This window comes from Ammospiza caudacuta, chromosome 7 (genome assembly GCF_027887145.1).
Source record: "Ammospiza caudacuta isolate bAmmCau1 chromosome 7, bAmmCau1.pri, whole genome shotgun sequence".
Taxonomy (NCBI): domain Eukaryota; kingdom Metazoa; phylum Chordata; class Aves; order Passeriformes; family Passerellidae; genus Ammospiza; species Ammospiza caudacuta.
The window spans coordinates 21,416,260-21,432,007 of record NC_080599.1 but is presented as its reverse complement, the minus strand read 5'-3'; the positions used below and the strand labels follow the sequence as shown (position 1 = coordinate 21,432,007).

The 15,748-nt window shown below is 49.2% G+C and overlaps 1 protein-coding gene across 2 annotated transcripts in view; it reads right to left on the bottom strand.

Moving 5' to 3' along the window:
- Positions 1–1,793: 1,793 nt before the first annotated feature.
- ABL2 (ABL proto-oncogene 2, non-receptor tyrosine kinase) overlaps positions 1,794–15,748 on the bottom strand; it is a 45,017-nt gene continuing 31,062 nt past the window's right edge. For both annotated transcript variants that reach the window (XM_058809088.1, XM_058809087.1), the window contains exons 4-11: positions 14,571–14,843; positions 13,778–13,862; positions 12,012–12,189; positions 11,252–11,436; positions 10,836–10,988; positions 9,944–10,033; positions 8,598–8,771; positions 1,794–8,107 (exon numbers count right to left, since the gene is read on the bottom strand). In XM_058809088.1, coding sequence (XP_058665071.1) covers positions 6,411–8,107; positions 8,598–8,771; positions 9,944–10,033; positions 10,836–10,988; positions 11,252–11,436; positions 12,012–12,189; positions 13,778–13,862; positions 14,571–14,843 — 2,835 coding nt within the window. In that variant the 3' untranslated portion in view covers positions 1,794–6,410. The remainder of the gene's footprint in view (positions 8,108–8,597; positions 8,772–9,943; positions 10,034–10,835; positions 10,989–11,251; positions 11,437–12,011; positions 12,190–13,777; positions 13,863–14,570; positions 14,844–15,748) is intronic.

Sequence of the window (15,748 nt, the reverse complement as noted above, 5' to 3'; positions counted from 1 at the left end):
GATGTGGTTCTGCTGACAGATGCTGTTCCATGTGAGTGGGGACTGGGAATGTCCAAGTCCTTGTTTTGTTGCTGTGTGGTGACGGGAGGCCTTGGACAGGCTGGTCCTGTTGAGACAGTGTGGCCAAAGCCATGTCCCTGTCCCCAGTTTTCTCTGTCATTTTCCAACATCACACAGAACTGCTTTGCTGGAGTAGAGTTTTTCCCCTCTGTTGCTCTCATGCCTTTCTAAGGTGTCTGCTGCTCAGGGACACATGTGCCAGGACTGCAGTCTGTGCAGGGAAAAAAGGACTGAATAGTCTCCTCTGGAGATGCCAAATCCATAGCTCTCACCTTGGAGTGTCCACCTCTCACTGGAGTCTTCCGTTGTATGGAAGCAGCTGCTGGGCTGAGGGGAACTTCTGCTGCAGTTATTTTACTGAGCAGGTTGGTGCAGAGCCCATTGCCTTCACTGCAGAAGCAAAAAGGGGAGAGAACTCCTCTGCCCAAGGGCAGAGGGCAGGTGAGGAGGATGGTGGCTGAAGCATCCTGATGCTGCAGCTGAATTTTCATGGACGAGTTTTCATGGATGCAGTAAAAGCTTGGGGTTTTTTCCTTCCTTTTTTCGTTTTTGTCTTCAGTACATTTCATGCTGTGGCTTTTTGGCTGGTACAGTATTATTATTATTATTATTATTATTATTATTATTATTATTATTACTCCAAGGGGCTGTTTGCTGTCTGGGTACTGGCCAGGTGATAAGAGTGTTGCAGCAGCTCCAAAACATTTCATCAGCGTTACGGGAATCGCTCTGTGACCTCTGGGTCAAAACTCCCTTCCAACAGGGCTGTGCTGGCCAGGAGTGACACAGCCCCTGCCAAGGACAGGGCTCGGCTTCCCAGCCACCCCCACAGGGGGACCTTTGGTCTGTTTTAAGCCCTGAGCCATTTTGTGGTGCCAGTGATGAGCAGTGTGGCCTCTGGGGAGGAGTGACCAGACAGACAGTCCGGCCCTGCAGCCTCTGAGTCCCTGCGTCCCTCCAGGCTCTGTTACCTGAGGAGGTGTCACAGCCCCAGGCAGGGATGAGCCTGCTGCTCTCCCACTCTCAGCCAGTGCAGCTGCCTTAACCCAGCTGTGTGGAACAGACCTTGGGGCTGTGCCAGGGGGGTGATCAGGCATTTCTGACACTGGGCTTATGGTTAATCTCAGGTGTCAGAAACCTGGGCACCATTGGGGTGGTGCCTCCAGGTGCTGCCTCACAGGACACGGCTCAGCTTGTGTTTGGTCACCTGGGCAGAAATTTAGCAAGCTGTGTGCTGAAGGTGAGTAGCCTAAAGGTTGTGTGTGCAAGCCAGGATAAGCCAGGATTTTTCCTGAATGTCAAGAAGTGTTCAGCTGGGTTAGGCTGCCCCAGGGTGGGGTGGCAGGAGGTCACTGGGGACTGGTTTGAGGGGGGCATGGAGCAGCTCTGGCTGTGGCTGCTGAGGGAGGTGGGGGTGACACTGACAAGAGGGAGGCCAGAGCTGCACTCTGCTGGGTCACCTGTGTGTGTCACACCTGGGTGAGCTCTGATCAGCCCCACCACAGCAACAGCTGCTCTCTGACCACGCCAGGGCAACAGTTTGGTTCTAAAATAAAGATACTGCTTTTTCTGCAACCTGCTGGAAATAAATTCTCTCTCTTTTTTAACAGTTTTTCTACCCAAATGAAAGAGCTTCTGGTTAGGACTGAGCAGTTTCAAATATTCATTGAGGGAAAAAAAAAAAAACCGCAGCATTTACTCAAGTGGTTTTTGCCAATAAAATATTGCAACCTTTATTTAAAACAAAATGCAAATTGGCAAAACTTTGTGGAACGACAGGCAAAGAGGCCCTTCCAAGGCCTTATTTACATCAAGTTTAACACTGTTCGCAGTTCACAGTCAGACGATAGTGAGAGAATTAAATTAGAAAAACAACCAAAATATATTACAATAACAATTAAAAAACAAAAACAGTTGACAACACTGCTAAGAGTGATTGGTGATTAACGTGATTCATTTCAATCCATTCCTGCCCTCAATGAGTTCACTACCAATTCAAACAGTGCCATGTGAGCCCAGCAGGCACCACCTCCCGTGCACAACAGACACATGGGGAAGGAAGAACGACCTCCTTTGGTACAGACATTGCTTAGCCTGGAGCTGGGAGAAACAGATCAGTGTCCCAGAGCCTCCTGGGACCTGCTGCCAGAGAACGGGCTGAGGCCTTTGTTCCACACTCCAGGGAGGAGCAGCACCACCCCAGCAGCCTCCACACATGCTGCAGTTCCCTTGAAGTGTCCCTGCCAGCTCCTGGTGGGCAGCAGGGCTGAGCTGAGCGTGTCCCAGAGAAGGCAGCAGCCTGATGGCTTTGGAAGCACCATCCTGGGGAGTCACTGGTGCCTGTCAGTGCTGTGGATGCCCCGGAGGCCAAGCCTGCCTCAGGTGAGTGGTAGGACACGAGGGTTGGGATTGCTCTGTGGCTGCAGTGTGACCCACCCACACCTCAGCCTGGTGGGGAGGGGCTGCTCTGTCTCCACTGTGGGGTTTGGCTCCCTGTGCCCCACAAGTCCCCCAAAGCACCCTGACAGCTGTCAGCCCTCATGTTTGGCTGTGTCTCACAGCCACAGGGCCAGTGGCACCCAGGACAAAGTCCTGAGGAGGACAAGCACAGCCTCTCCTCTCTCCCTCCCTGCTGTGCCATCAGCGATGCTGCCCCCTGCCATTCCCCATTCCCACTGGCTGAATCTGGTGCAGTCCCAAGACCCAGACTCCTAGCTCAGCCTCACCCTGCCCACACTAATGAAGAACATGACTAAATCAAGTGCACCACTTTGGGGTTAGGAGGGGTGTACAGTGCAGGAAGAAGAGAGAATTGCACCTGTGAGTCAGCTGATTCCCACAGTGGTAGGAAGAGAAAGTGCCCCCCTGAGCTCACTCTGTGCTTTGTGCTTGGCAGCAGCAGGCCCGTGGGTGCCTTCCCCATGGCAAAGACAACTGCTTTAAATTCTGGCCCACAGCAGTGCAAGAGAGCCAGCCCAGCTCCAGCTGTGCCCCACAGCTGTCTGACAGTGCTGGGGAGAAGAAACAACGGGACTTCTGCCTTGTCCCCTGCCTGCCCCAAACCATGGAGCAGGAAGTGCTCTTCACTGGGACAAATAATGGGGTTTGTTCCTTTGCACATCTGGTGCCAGGCTGAAAGCAGAGAATTGGCCACAGTGGAGACCTTTAAGGCTGAAGAGAAAGGCAGACCTAGCTAAAGGGAGAGGGAATGGTAGAAGTCCTAGAAGCAGCAGTGGAAGCAAAGACAACTGGATGGTAATTTACAGCAGAACCAGTTTTCCCAGATTCCTTTTGCTATCCTGCCAGAGGGCAGGGCAGCATTGCAGTTTGGGAATAAAACACCCTAGGGCAGCAGAAGTCCCAGCAATCCCACAGCCTTCAATCCAGGGGGAAAAAAACCTGCCAAGTCAGCACTACCTCTGCCAATCTGCCCACCTGATGTTAGATGGTAGGTGAGGGCAGGGAAAACACTTCCCATGAGAGTGACAGTCCCCAGTTTCCACCAGCCTTTGATTTTGACCCAGAGGAGGGGTCAGAACTAAACACTCCTGTGTGGGGCACAGGGGTTGTAGAGTCTCTGTGTTGGAGATGCCCAAAGGCTGCCTGGACGTGGTCCTCACAGGTGACTCCTGGTGGCCCTGTTGGGGAGTGTTTGGACCAGGAGACCTCCAAAGTTCCCTCCAACCTCAGCCATTCTGTGACTGGAAATCAGCTGGATGCTGCCCTGTCCCACTGCCCATCTCTGCTGCAGGGGCAAGGAGAAAATGTGGCACCTGAAAGGAAGTGGGGATGGCCCACAGTGTTCATTGGGACACAGCTGCTTTCTTCTGCGAGAGGGGAGTTCTAGTAGTTAGAAATTCCATATTGCTATTCTACCACTTTTGCTGTAGCTTTTCTGGAAGACTGGCATTTAGGGAAAAAAAAAAAAATTTCAAAATGCTCATCAGAATTGGGCTAAACTTTAAAATGTTCTGGTTAAAATTCCTTTCCCTGGGATCCCTTCAGTTCCAGCCCATTTGTCCCAGGCTGAGCAGCAGTACAACCATGGAACCATGTGATGGCCTGCCAGCATGACCTGGCCTTCTGCCCCCAAGGGAAGAGCCCCCCACCTTCTAAATGCTTCTGATTGTTTGACAGGCCATGTGAAGCAATGCCACAAGGCACCTTCCCTTTGCAGGTCACCTTTCCCAAGGCAGTCAGTTGGGATGCACACCTTCCATGAAGATGGCTGAAAGAGATAAGGTAAACCACAAAAGCCCTCAGTAAAGTCTAGGAGATAAGGGGTTGGTGCTCTGCCTGTGGAGAGCCTTGGGACATCTCAGGGCTGCAGGGATCAGGAATTGCCACCTCGAGGAGTTGCTTGGTTCTTTCCCCCCCGAGCACTTCCCTTCCTGGGCCAGAAGCTCACTGGTCCATTGTACCTCACATGCTGCTCCTCTGCTGTGCCTCCACACACCCTGAAACAACTGTGCTTGGCTCCAACAGAAATGAAATGAGGATTCTCAGCACATTTCTGAAGATTTTTCCAGGCCTGTCTCATGCTCTGTGGAAAAGGCAGGGACACTTGCTGAGACACCCAGCCTGCTTCCAGTCACCACCACGTGCTTCTAGACAGAAACAAAGTGCCCATCCTCTAAAGTCACACCCCTGCCACAGCTCCACTCTAAATGCTCAGACTGAAAGCAGCACAGCCACACTTCAAAAACAAGTTTAGAAAGCATTTTAGCCAAACAAATAAAGGCTTAAGGTGCAAAGCAAGCAAGACCCTCTATCACCAGCAGTGTGCAGTGAGCAGCAGCATGCAGGAAGGTGTATTTGGAGCCAGGTTTCAGGCCTGTTTCCCTTCCTCTCACAAACCAGCATCTGAGCTCTTCCTACTTGCCAGTACATTCACACCTTGGGGAGCTGTGCATAGACACAGAGCAGCTTTTTGAGGCCACAACAGTCTGCAAACAGCACCAGGACCCAGGATAACAACACCAACCACTCAGCTGCTCTCATTCTGGGGTTGTTAGAAGGCATCAGAGACCCACTGGGAGCCCTTCAAGGCAGAGCCACAGCTTTTGTTGCCACGCCTCAGGCACAGCAGTGCACAGGTTATGTGCACATTCCCTACACCACAGTGTAGGATTCTGGTCTAGCCTTTAAACTAAGGGAACAAATCCATGGAGATACCTGTGGTGTTTCCTGTGTGCTGCCATACTTTATCACCTTGGGATGCAGAGAAGCTTGTGAGACAGCAAATACCAGAACAAATCCCAGGAATCTGGCAGTGTGAAGGGCAAGGGACAGGTGCAGGGAATCCTGCAGCAGTAAGGACACGTGGTGGGCAGGCTGGGCTGTACTTTGTGGTTCTCCAGCTGGCCCTGCAGTGCTGTGACTGCTAAAGGAATGTGGAGAACAGCCAGGGGGGCAGAGGCTCTGCCTTACCTACCATGGGTCCTCACGGTGATCAGACTGAACTGGGGTAAACGTGGTAACAAGTTAAAAACAATCTAGAGCTTCAAAAAAGGAACAACCCACCCACCCCAACAACACTGGCAAGTTGTGCAAGGGCCCCTAACTACTCAAAAATGACCATCAAGCAGCACCTGTGCTAGATCACTAGAAATAGGTATCAGCTGAAGGCTGTGTGGTGGGAAGGGGAATTCCAGTGGTAAGTCTGCCCAGCATCCCTGACACTTCCAATACAATGACAATGAGAACGTGGTGGATGAGGTGGACAGGAGGGAAAAGGGACAGTTCCATATATTAACTAATCTTGCAGTTCTCACTACAGCAGCAACAGTGCCGTGGAAGTTAAGCCATCCAGACCAGTGCATCCACCTCCAGCAGCTCTGAATACTGTCAGTGCATTAGACCTTTCTCCCAGCTGTACATGACCCCACTCTGGAGCTGCTCTGCCCTTGGTACCAGCAGAGCCCCAGTGCCTTTCCTTGGCCTTGACAGGACAGCAGAGCACAGGTGAGAGCAGCCAGGGTGGGATCTGTGCAGCCAGGCAGCTGCAGCCAGCCCAGGGCTCCGGCAGTCACCACCGACCTGCCCAGAGGGAGAACCTGCCATGGGTTCTCCTGCCTCTCCAGGGCAGGAGAGGGAACTTTCTTTCCCTTGCCATACCAAGCTGATCAGCCTGGCTAGGTAGGGACAGATCCTTGATGTTCTGCCCCTTACAGCTTTAATCTACCCTCTCCATCCCCAATTTTTTGAGATGAACCTGTAAACGTGAGGAGAACTCAGTGATCTGAGGTACTTCACATACTCAAGTATCAGTCTTTCCTTTTGAAAGCATCAGTACAGAAAAACAGTCCCGCCCTCCCCGTGTGTGTTTCTCTTACCCAGATTGACAGTAGCTACCTTTGCACCACATCACTGATTTCTTGGACACATGACAATAAGTTATTAAGGACGGGGTTCGCCCCGTGGACGCCAGCAGCTGTCGAGGACACCTGCAGCTCCTGCAGGCTGAGTTCCAGTTTGCTCACGGCTTCCCGGAAGGCGAATTTGTTGCGCGTGTGGGGGATGCAGTCCACGTAGCCTGAGCAGTAATCCAGCAGCTGGTGCCCCGTGTCCACCAGCTGGCTGTTGGGCGTGGGCTCGGCGATGGCGCTGGACAGGAGATCGGCGCACTCCAGCAGCGCCTCCTTGCTGATCTTGTCTGCGGGGATTTTCTCGGCCGCCTGCTTGGTCTTTCTCAGCGCTACCTTGGCGCCGGCCGTGCCGTTGGCCATTTTCAGTGGGGAGGTGGAAGACGTTGACAGAGGCACTTGGGGCGGAGGCATCACGGGCCTCCCGGATTTTCCACCGACAGGTGCTGCTGCTGCTGCTGCCTTCTTACTCCCTTCGCTGGGTTCCAGTCCGTGCTGCGCTCCCGCCGCGCTGCTCAGCTCTTCTGCTGCGTCCGAGCAGGCAGCCGGCTGCTGGAGGAGCCGCATCACCGGTGGTGGAGGTGGAGCACACTTTGGTTTTACCCGTCTGGGCCGGTCCCTGTCGCCGGAAGAAGTGACCTGATGCTCAGATAAGAGCTTAAATTTATTACCCTGAGAGTCTGTGCCAATGAGCTGCACGTCTGCTGGAGTGTGTTTTAGAGTGGGTGAGATTAGGACTGGCACTTTGTGGTTATGAGTGGTTGGAAGTATTGCTGCAGCCTTTACCGGAGATGACCACCCCGGCCTCTCGCCATCCTCAAGGGCCCCTTGTCGTGGGCTGCTGTTTTTTTCCTTGCCCTTTGGAGCTGCAACCAGCCCCGGACCCTCCTTTTCTTCCGACGCGGAGGGAGTTCGAAAAGGGAGCGCTGTGGCACCCCTTGGCAAGAGTTTTGCTTTTGGTCTCTCTCTGGTCAAAGAAGGACCTTCTTCAAACCTTTTGGGAATCAGGTCACTGGCCCTCTCTGTGCTCTCATCGGGCTGGGAGGAGGTGGACACAGTCCGTTCCAGCTGAATTTTTGACCTCTGGGAATTTCTGGGAAGGGTCATTGCCATCCTATCCTGCTCTGGAAGCCCTGAGGACATGGAAGATGTAGAGTTTGACCTTGGAAAAGGCTTTGAAGCTTCTTCATTGCCAGTGGGTTTTCCTGCTCGCAAACCCAGCGTCTTTTTAATCAAGCGTGGCGTGAAGAAGCCAGTGATGCCCGACCACCCTCCACCAGTGCTCACAGCCCCAGCACTGCTGGGCCCAGTGCCCTCCTCGCTGTAGAAGGTCCTCTGCACAAAGCCCCCTCCGTAGCACTTGGGGGGAGCCAGGCTCGTGTCCTGCTGTGCTGGAGCAAAGGAGAACCCGTCCACGTGCTGCAAGGAGGCCACAGAGGAAAAGTTACCCGTCAGCTCGTATTTCTTGTGGGGCTGGTTCTCCATCTCCCGGAAGGAGCTGCTGCGCTTGGGAGGCGTGGGAGCGTTCCTCTTCTTCATGAAGGAGCTGAAGAAGCCCCCTTTCCTGTCCCTGGTGAACGTGGTCTCTTTGGCATCCTCCAGGAGGCTGCTGGGGGACTTGTCCCTCTGCTTGCGGGGCAGCGCGGGGGACCCGCCTGCTGGCTGTGTGCTTCTGATGAAACCTGGCCAGGAGAGACAGGTGTCAAGCTGGACAATCTATTTCCATTTCCACCTCCCTGTCCTGCACTGGGTTTTACAGGCCTGGTATATTTACCTGCCCAGGTGCTGCAGAGATACAGTGAGGGAAGAAGCAAGCACTTGTATTTTATCTTTTCTTTACTTTTTTCCTGTATCTGACTTGTCTGTTGTCTATACTGAGAAGGCCACTTTGGAAAGAGATCAGAAAAGAGCTGCTCTTTTCTTTCAGTTTATTGCTCCCTTCCCATAATTTTCTGCTCCTTTCCAAACACCCTAAGTATAGGAGAAAATCTCTTGCTGCATTGTTAACTTCAGTTTTGAAGCTGTCATTTAAAAAAGAGCAGCAAAACTGAAATGGAAAGAAAAAAAACACAATGGGATTTACTAAAAGAACATTGAAAAAACTACTTGCTAGTAAATAATTCACACAGCAGCACAAAACATGCCCATGTCAGGTTGTTCTTTGTTTCACACCTGGTGCTGAGCTGGATGCTGAGTGCTCCACAGTGTCCTGTGCTCCCTCAATGTTCTCCTTGTTCTCTGCCTGCTTCTTCAGGGTCCTTGTCTTGGAGGGAAGCATGGGTAAGCGGGGCAGGTAAGGAACTATGGATGAGGATGAGGCTGTTCTTCCAAGCTCCTCTGCTACCTCTGTAAGGAAAAAAGGGAACAGTCAATAACAGAGATCAGAAAAAGGAAGAGGGAAAAAAACTCTGGGTCTTTACTGCAAACACAGACTGGCAGGAAGAGATCCATGACTGAGAAATACATAATTTATACATTTAGTCTTTGTTCAAGTCTAGAAGTATTTAGGGTCAGGTGTTTTTCCTAACAACCTTCCTTACACCTTTATAAATTCAGGAAAAAAAACCCAGCAGTGGTAGGATCTGTACCAGGGGTCTATTAAAGGCTGCTCAAGAGCTAAAGGCAGCACTGGATGCGTTTGCCTGTCTTTAATCAAGGTGCCTCCTACTGATGCACCCCCAAAGTTGTGTCCTCCCTGGATCTGGGTCTAAGCTGCTTTGCTTGTGGCAAAGCACTGCATCCTCCTAGATGAAGAAATGAAGATTGCATGTCAACAATAGGTCAACAAAAAGAAAACAAACACAGAAAAACCCCATAACCTCCTGGCCAGACCCAGCTTGGCATTTGTGTGGCCACTGGATGTGTCTATTACAGATCCTCACTGGTAAAATTCCATCTGGTGTCTTTTTGATTAGCAGGGAAGTTGATGGATCAGTTGCATGTTTAATTTAAAAACTGAGCAGAATGCTCTGACATTTCTGCTTGTCTGCTGAATAGTATCACATTCCTCACCAGTATTTACCTCCTCGTAGATTATATTTCAGACTTGAGCTGCACAGATTTGCTCCTAGAAGTAGCTAAGCAGAAAATCCAGAGATTAAAGCACACTTTGTTAAAAGTGGAGGCTGGTAGAATAATATTTCATGACCTAATTGCTGCAGTCAGCAAGGGACTGTGATATGCATACATCTTTCTCTCTCTCCATCACTTACTATTCCTCACTCTTCACCTGAAAAACAAGAGATTTCCTCTGATAGAGGAGACAATATTCTTTAAATCAGCTCTTTGGCATTTACTGCTCAAATGAACTTACACTGTTCCCTGCCCTGGCATGTGTCTGAACTTTATTCAGTATTTATGAAACAAGTTATTTATCCGAATTATGGCTAAAACAATAAGGGATGGAGCTCCATTTCAACCCCACTGCCAGCAAATGAGCCTTAAGGGCCCATCCCTGAGACACAGCACTCTGGGGATAACCTCCAGTGCTCCAGGAAGAAAACAACAGCAGCTCTCACCCTCTGAGATGCTCGAGTCGTGGAACATGGTTTCAAAAGCCTGGTGGGTCTCAGCAAAGGAAGGTCGGTCTGGTGGGTTCCACTTCCAGCCTGCAATGCCACAAAGCAAAGTCTCAGAGCCTGAAACAGGGAGATGAACTTTTCTTCTTTCCAAGCAGACAGAAAGTTGTCACACTCTGACCCACTGTTAAACAGGCTTTAGAGTCATTCACAGGTGCTGACTCATGGCAGCAGTTAGCACCCTACTGATCCTCACAGACAAATAATGAGAAAAAGGAACCAAGTCTAGAAATCCCAGCTCTCTGCTAGCTCTACAGGTTTTTCTGATCTCCCCATCCCCCTTTCTGAATTGTTTGGGCAAAGGACAATTCTGTATCTGCTACCCTGGCTGCTTGGACTGAACACATAACTGAGTATGTAAAGCTTCAGGCACCATCCTGCTCCCATGCTCTTAATATTTCAGGCAGACCCTTCCAAAAGAAGGATGTGTGGACCCTCTAGGGGAAAGAGGAGGAGAGTGCCTTGATCCTAGATGGAGCTTGGAAAGTTACAGAAGAGTATCATGATGAAAAGTGTAATTTCTGCAGTTAGAAATCTGCACTAGAAGGATGTATTCTGGAAGCACTGTCTGCTGGTATCAGCAAAAGGTCTGGAAAGTGACTGGCATTCTGCTTGTTTTGCATTATGATCATATGAATTCCCAGCTTTTGGGCTTTTGTCAGCTTCCTTAAGGTTTTTTAAGCAGTAACATCCTTCATCATTCCCCACCTTCTTTGTTTCATAACTGAAATCTACTCTAACTTTGATATGCTGAGGATCAGGTATTGCTGTTAATTCCAGATTCCTCCCACCTTCCCAGGCTTTGTTCCCACAACTGGAAGAAGATACTCACATGCCCTCATCAGCTCATACACCTTGGGAGGGCACCCCTCTGGCTGCTCCATCCGATAGCCCTTTTCCAGCAGATCATACACCTGAGAGAGGTCAATGCCTGGGTATGGTGACATCCCATAGGTAGCAATTTCCCATAACAGCACCCCAAAGGCTGCAAAAGGAGGAAAACAAAATTCCTGGTCATGAGTCTGCCCTCTTGTTGTTCATTACTCTGTGGCCTTCCTTGCAGGTATTTCAGGCCAGTCTATGTGGAGATATCACATGCTAAAGATGTTATTGATTCATGAAGTTCTGGCCTGGCATGTGACTGTCTTCACAAGGGTTTCTGCCCAGGCCAGAAAGCAAGTTATTATCTGGGCTGGCAGAAAAAAGCAAAATGAACAAGAAAAGGGCACTGAAGGTGAGTTTTCTTACCCCACACATCTGATTTGATTGAAAAGGTGTTGTAGGCCAGGCTCTCAGGAGCTGTCCATTTGATTGGGAACTTGGCCCCAGCATGGGCTGTGTAGGTATCACCAGTCATGAGTCGACTCAAGCCAAAGTCAGCCACCTTCACCACATGGTTTTCTCCAACTAAGCAGTTCCGTGCTGCCAGGTCCCTGTACAAAGGAACAAAGGACACCACTGCAGCAGGAGCAGGGCTTCAGAATGCACTTTTGGGGCCCTGCTCCCCTGGATGAGGAAGTGCTCTCAGTATAGAGCAGATAGAGGCAAGGTGAGCTTTGCCCTGAACAATGTCAGAAACTGAGTGGATTTATTCTTAGGAGCAATGAGGTAAATCTGGATTAGGATTAACTTTTTAAATTCCATTAAATTTTCAGTAATGGTGGCTGTTACAGTGTCAAGGATAGGATGGGACAGGATGGGATCAGCAGCTCATCACACACTGGTAACAGGTTTATGACACAGCTTTATCTGCATTTCAGCAAGACCGTGGGTGGGCACTGTCTGCACACAGGTATTGCCAGGCAGTTGGGCACAAGATTGCTATCAAAGTCCTGGGGAAAAGCTATTGAAAAACAGCAGTGAAGCCACCAGAGCCAATGGATGAGCCAGTGCGAATCCCAGCTGTGGCAGAAACCTCCCCAAGAGCTGGAATTCCCAGCCCATCATTCTGGTGGCCTGTTTATCACTGCAATCTGAAACTGCAGCAGCTCAACACGACCTCCCCCACCTATGGATGAAGTTCTTCTTCTCCAGGTACTCCATGGCAGAGGAGATCTGGGTGGCCATGTAGAGCAGCACGACAGCGCTGACCTCCTCGCGGTTGCACTCGCGCAGGTAGTCCAGCAGGTTCCCGTAGGGCATGTACTCTGTCACGATGTAAAACGGGGGCTCCAGGGTGCACACACCTGCAGGGAGCAGCAGGTGAACAGAGCTTCCCTTCCTCACCACTGCTCCTGATTCAACACTGCATTTTGTACCACTGAGTGCTCCTCTGGGAAAGTGAAGACTCCCATGCACCCAGGTCAGTGCAGCCCAAACTCAGGGCTTCAATCTGTTTTTCTCTCCATCCACTTTATGGCTAGAGAGAAACATGTCTATGAAAGCATCACTATTCCTATCTAATATTCATGAAGCAGTAGTTCTGTTCTTTGAAAGGTTACAGAATGAAAAAAGAGGAATTATGAACACACAGTTAGCTTTTCTTCTTTTCTCTGCCTCCACAAAGCTGAAGAGTGGCCAACTGGAAGCAGGTACCTGTCAGCTGGCAGGATTTCCAGGCTGAAATGTCACTACAGAGTGATGTGAGGCACTCCCATGTGCTGGGTAGGGAATCAGCACGGTGGGACCTGCTCCTAGAGCAGCATTCTCACACATTCCTGGGATGACTCCTTGCTACAGTCACTGTACAAAGCATGTAAAGGCAGAGGAGGAGGGCAACAGGATACTCTTGTCACAGCTCTGGGATCCCCCTGCAGCTCTTTACACATTCAGGAGTAAAGCACTGTGCATCAGAAAGAGCAAAAATGCACCTCTCTGGTGACAAATCTCTGAGCTGCTGCTCCTGGAACCAGACAGGGCTGGCACACAATTTCATCTGTGCCCTGTTTTTAAAGTGGGTACAGAACAGTTGCCATTACTAAAAGCCTTCACATTCTTCACATTTCTCCTTTCATCCTAGGCTTGGCTTGACAGCTCTGCTTCTGAAAGTGCCAGAAATCCAGAGGCAATTAAACACTAGTAAAGGTTTAGGGTGTCTCCCTAAGAATCTTTGTGCATGTGGATTTAACAGCTATGCAAACTATTTAATAATGATCATCATATCATGCATCTGCCAGTGAGACAACAGGGCACAGTCACTATGTAAAGCCTGTGGATTTTTTCCAGTCCTGGGTTGTTAGATCTCATGTACTTATTTGGTGATACACAGAGTTCCTCACAGCAGCAGCAATCTGGTGTCTTCTGCCTAATTATGGACTAATTTGTTCTTTTCAATGCAGCCTTTTCTGTAAATGTCTCTGATTTGAGAAGTATGGAGAATGGTATTTGTTGTGCTTCCAACAGAATTTTTCATTTCACTTTGAATTTTCTTACATTTTTTCTCGTTCTCTCAGGAAAATAAGCCACAGAAAATTATTCTGTAAATCTGATTTAACAGAGCAGAGAAGGAATCTGAACCTGATCACTGAACCCTGGAGCATGTTAAGGCCAAGGACACAAAGCAGCAGGAGGCTGATATTACAAACTTTTATGTAACAGTTGTGCCTCAACAGCAAAGTTGTCTACTAATGTAAGTGACTGTCTTTGATGTTTTATTTAAAATTAGTGTCTCTTAGCTCCAGTATTACATAAAGCTGTCAAAAATACCACCCCATAACCTGACCTGATTCATAAAGTTATATAAATACAGAAAAGCTGCCACTGCATTTAAACCAGGCAAGTTTCTGCCAAAATGAAGACTAAGTAAGAACACAAAGAGCAAGGCATTTCACTCACCTAACAACTGCACTAGATTTGGGTGCTTGATCTCCTTCATCACAGCAGCTTCCTTCAAGAACTCTTCCACCTCCATGGTATCTTCCTAGATAGACAGAGAGGCAAAAGAAGGGAACATTTACCTTCATGACCAAGGTCTGGTTAAATATAAATAATGGCATCTTTGTCTCCATTCTGTTGTTTTGGCTTTTACCAAAGCAAACTGTACCAGCCCTGAACAGCTGCCTGGCTGTCCTGCAGACCCATCTGCATTACCCTGGCAGGGCCAGGCTTGCTCATTTGGTGTTGTGGTTGGTGAGAGGAAGACTCAGGATCACTGACTTTGTTCCCCTGTATAGCTATAAAAATTAACTTACTCATGGGCCACTTAGAATTGCAGTTGTTAATGTTGAAACAAAGGTTTTGAAAAGGAAGACAAATGGAGAGGCTGAATCTTTTCAGGAGTGGAGGACAGCTTATAGAAGCTATTTTCTACATCTTTGATTTCTTAAAGCCTCCACAGCTACTCTGGAGGAAGGGAAGTTGGGTTTGTAACAATTTCTATTGGTCTGACTTGGCCATGTAGCTCCTGCTGGGCCAAAATTCCAATTTGTTTCTAAGCCATGTGCACTGGTGCAAATTTGATGGGGTCACTTTGATTTGCAAAGCTACTCCCAAGCAGGGATTTTATGCAGAGCAGCACACTGCACTCTCTGATGTTCATATCACGAGGTGTAGTTGAGAACATTCCAATTTCCTTACTCATGTCATAAACAGTGACCAAATGAGCAGTGCCCAGAATGTGAGAACTCACCTTTAACGTTTTCACAGCCACTGTGAGATTGTATTTCTTCCAGACCCCCACGTAGACCTCTCCATACTGCCCTCCCCCGAGCTTGTGCTTCATGGTGATGTCGGTGCGCTCCATCTCCCACTTGTCATGGATGGGGGACACCCCGTACACCGTGGGCTTATTGCACTTGGGGGCTGGGTAATGCAGGGTTGTCACCAGGCCATCTGCCACCGTGGAGTGATGGTGCACCAGCTCTGCCAGCGTGCTGAAACGGCTTTCTGCTGTCACATAGACCTGCAAAGCAAGAAACAGGAACCTGCTTAAATGAAGGCAGCTGCAAGTTTTCAGTAACGTTGGAAAACAGGTACAAACATTCTATTTTTTTTTTAATCAGAAAACCAGGACTTTAAAATATTTGTTCTCTTCCTGTTGGGCAAATAACTATTAATCTATGGGATTTTTACCTGCAGAAGGCAACTACATGTAAGCCATCACTTAAGATCTGTGTTAGTTCTTGTGACAAAATGTCTCCTGCCTCATGCTTTACAGGACTAGAAGCTGGAATTCTTAGGTATCTCAACAGAACATGCCACTACTTCATTTTGGTTAAAAATCCTGACTTACTGTCCTAGAGTGATGTTCTGATGCTTGTATCCCCATTCATGTGTTCTGTTTATGCTGGATATTATGTTCTGTGCCTTCAAGACTGGCTGTGAAGAGTGAAAGTTTTGTTTTGGTTTTGCTATCAGCCACTCCCCCACAGCTGGCGGGACCCACAGACGGGGCAGTACATGATGCTGCTTTGGCTTTTTGCTTGGCTTTTCGCTTTGCTCTTGCTCCTGCTTTGCTCTTGCTTTTTGCTTCCTGCTCATTAGTTAGTTTAGCTAAACAGTCCAAATTTTTCCTGGACTGTTTCTCCTTTCCTTTTTTTGGACCTACTCAAACCTGCTCTGGACTGGGACCTGGGAACACTGAGAGTTTGCACCTTTGTGGCTGCAGCAGCTACCCAGAGGGACTGATAACAGAGCGACCACCCCCAAGAGAGACTTTCTGAATTTGTCATCTTTCAGAACAGTGAAAGAGTTTTGTCATCCGGTATTGTTCCTTTTGTGTGCTGGGGGTGCTGTGCCTGTTAAATAAACAGGTTCTTTCTTTCCCCTTCTCTCTGAGGAATCCTTCCTGAACCGATTGTGGGGAGA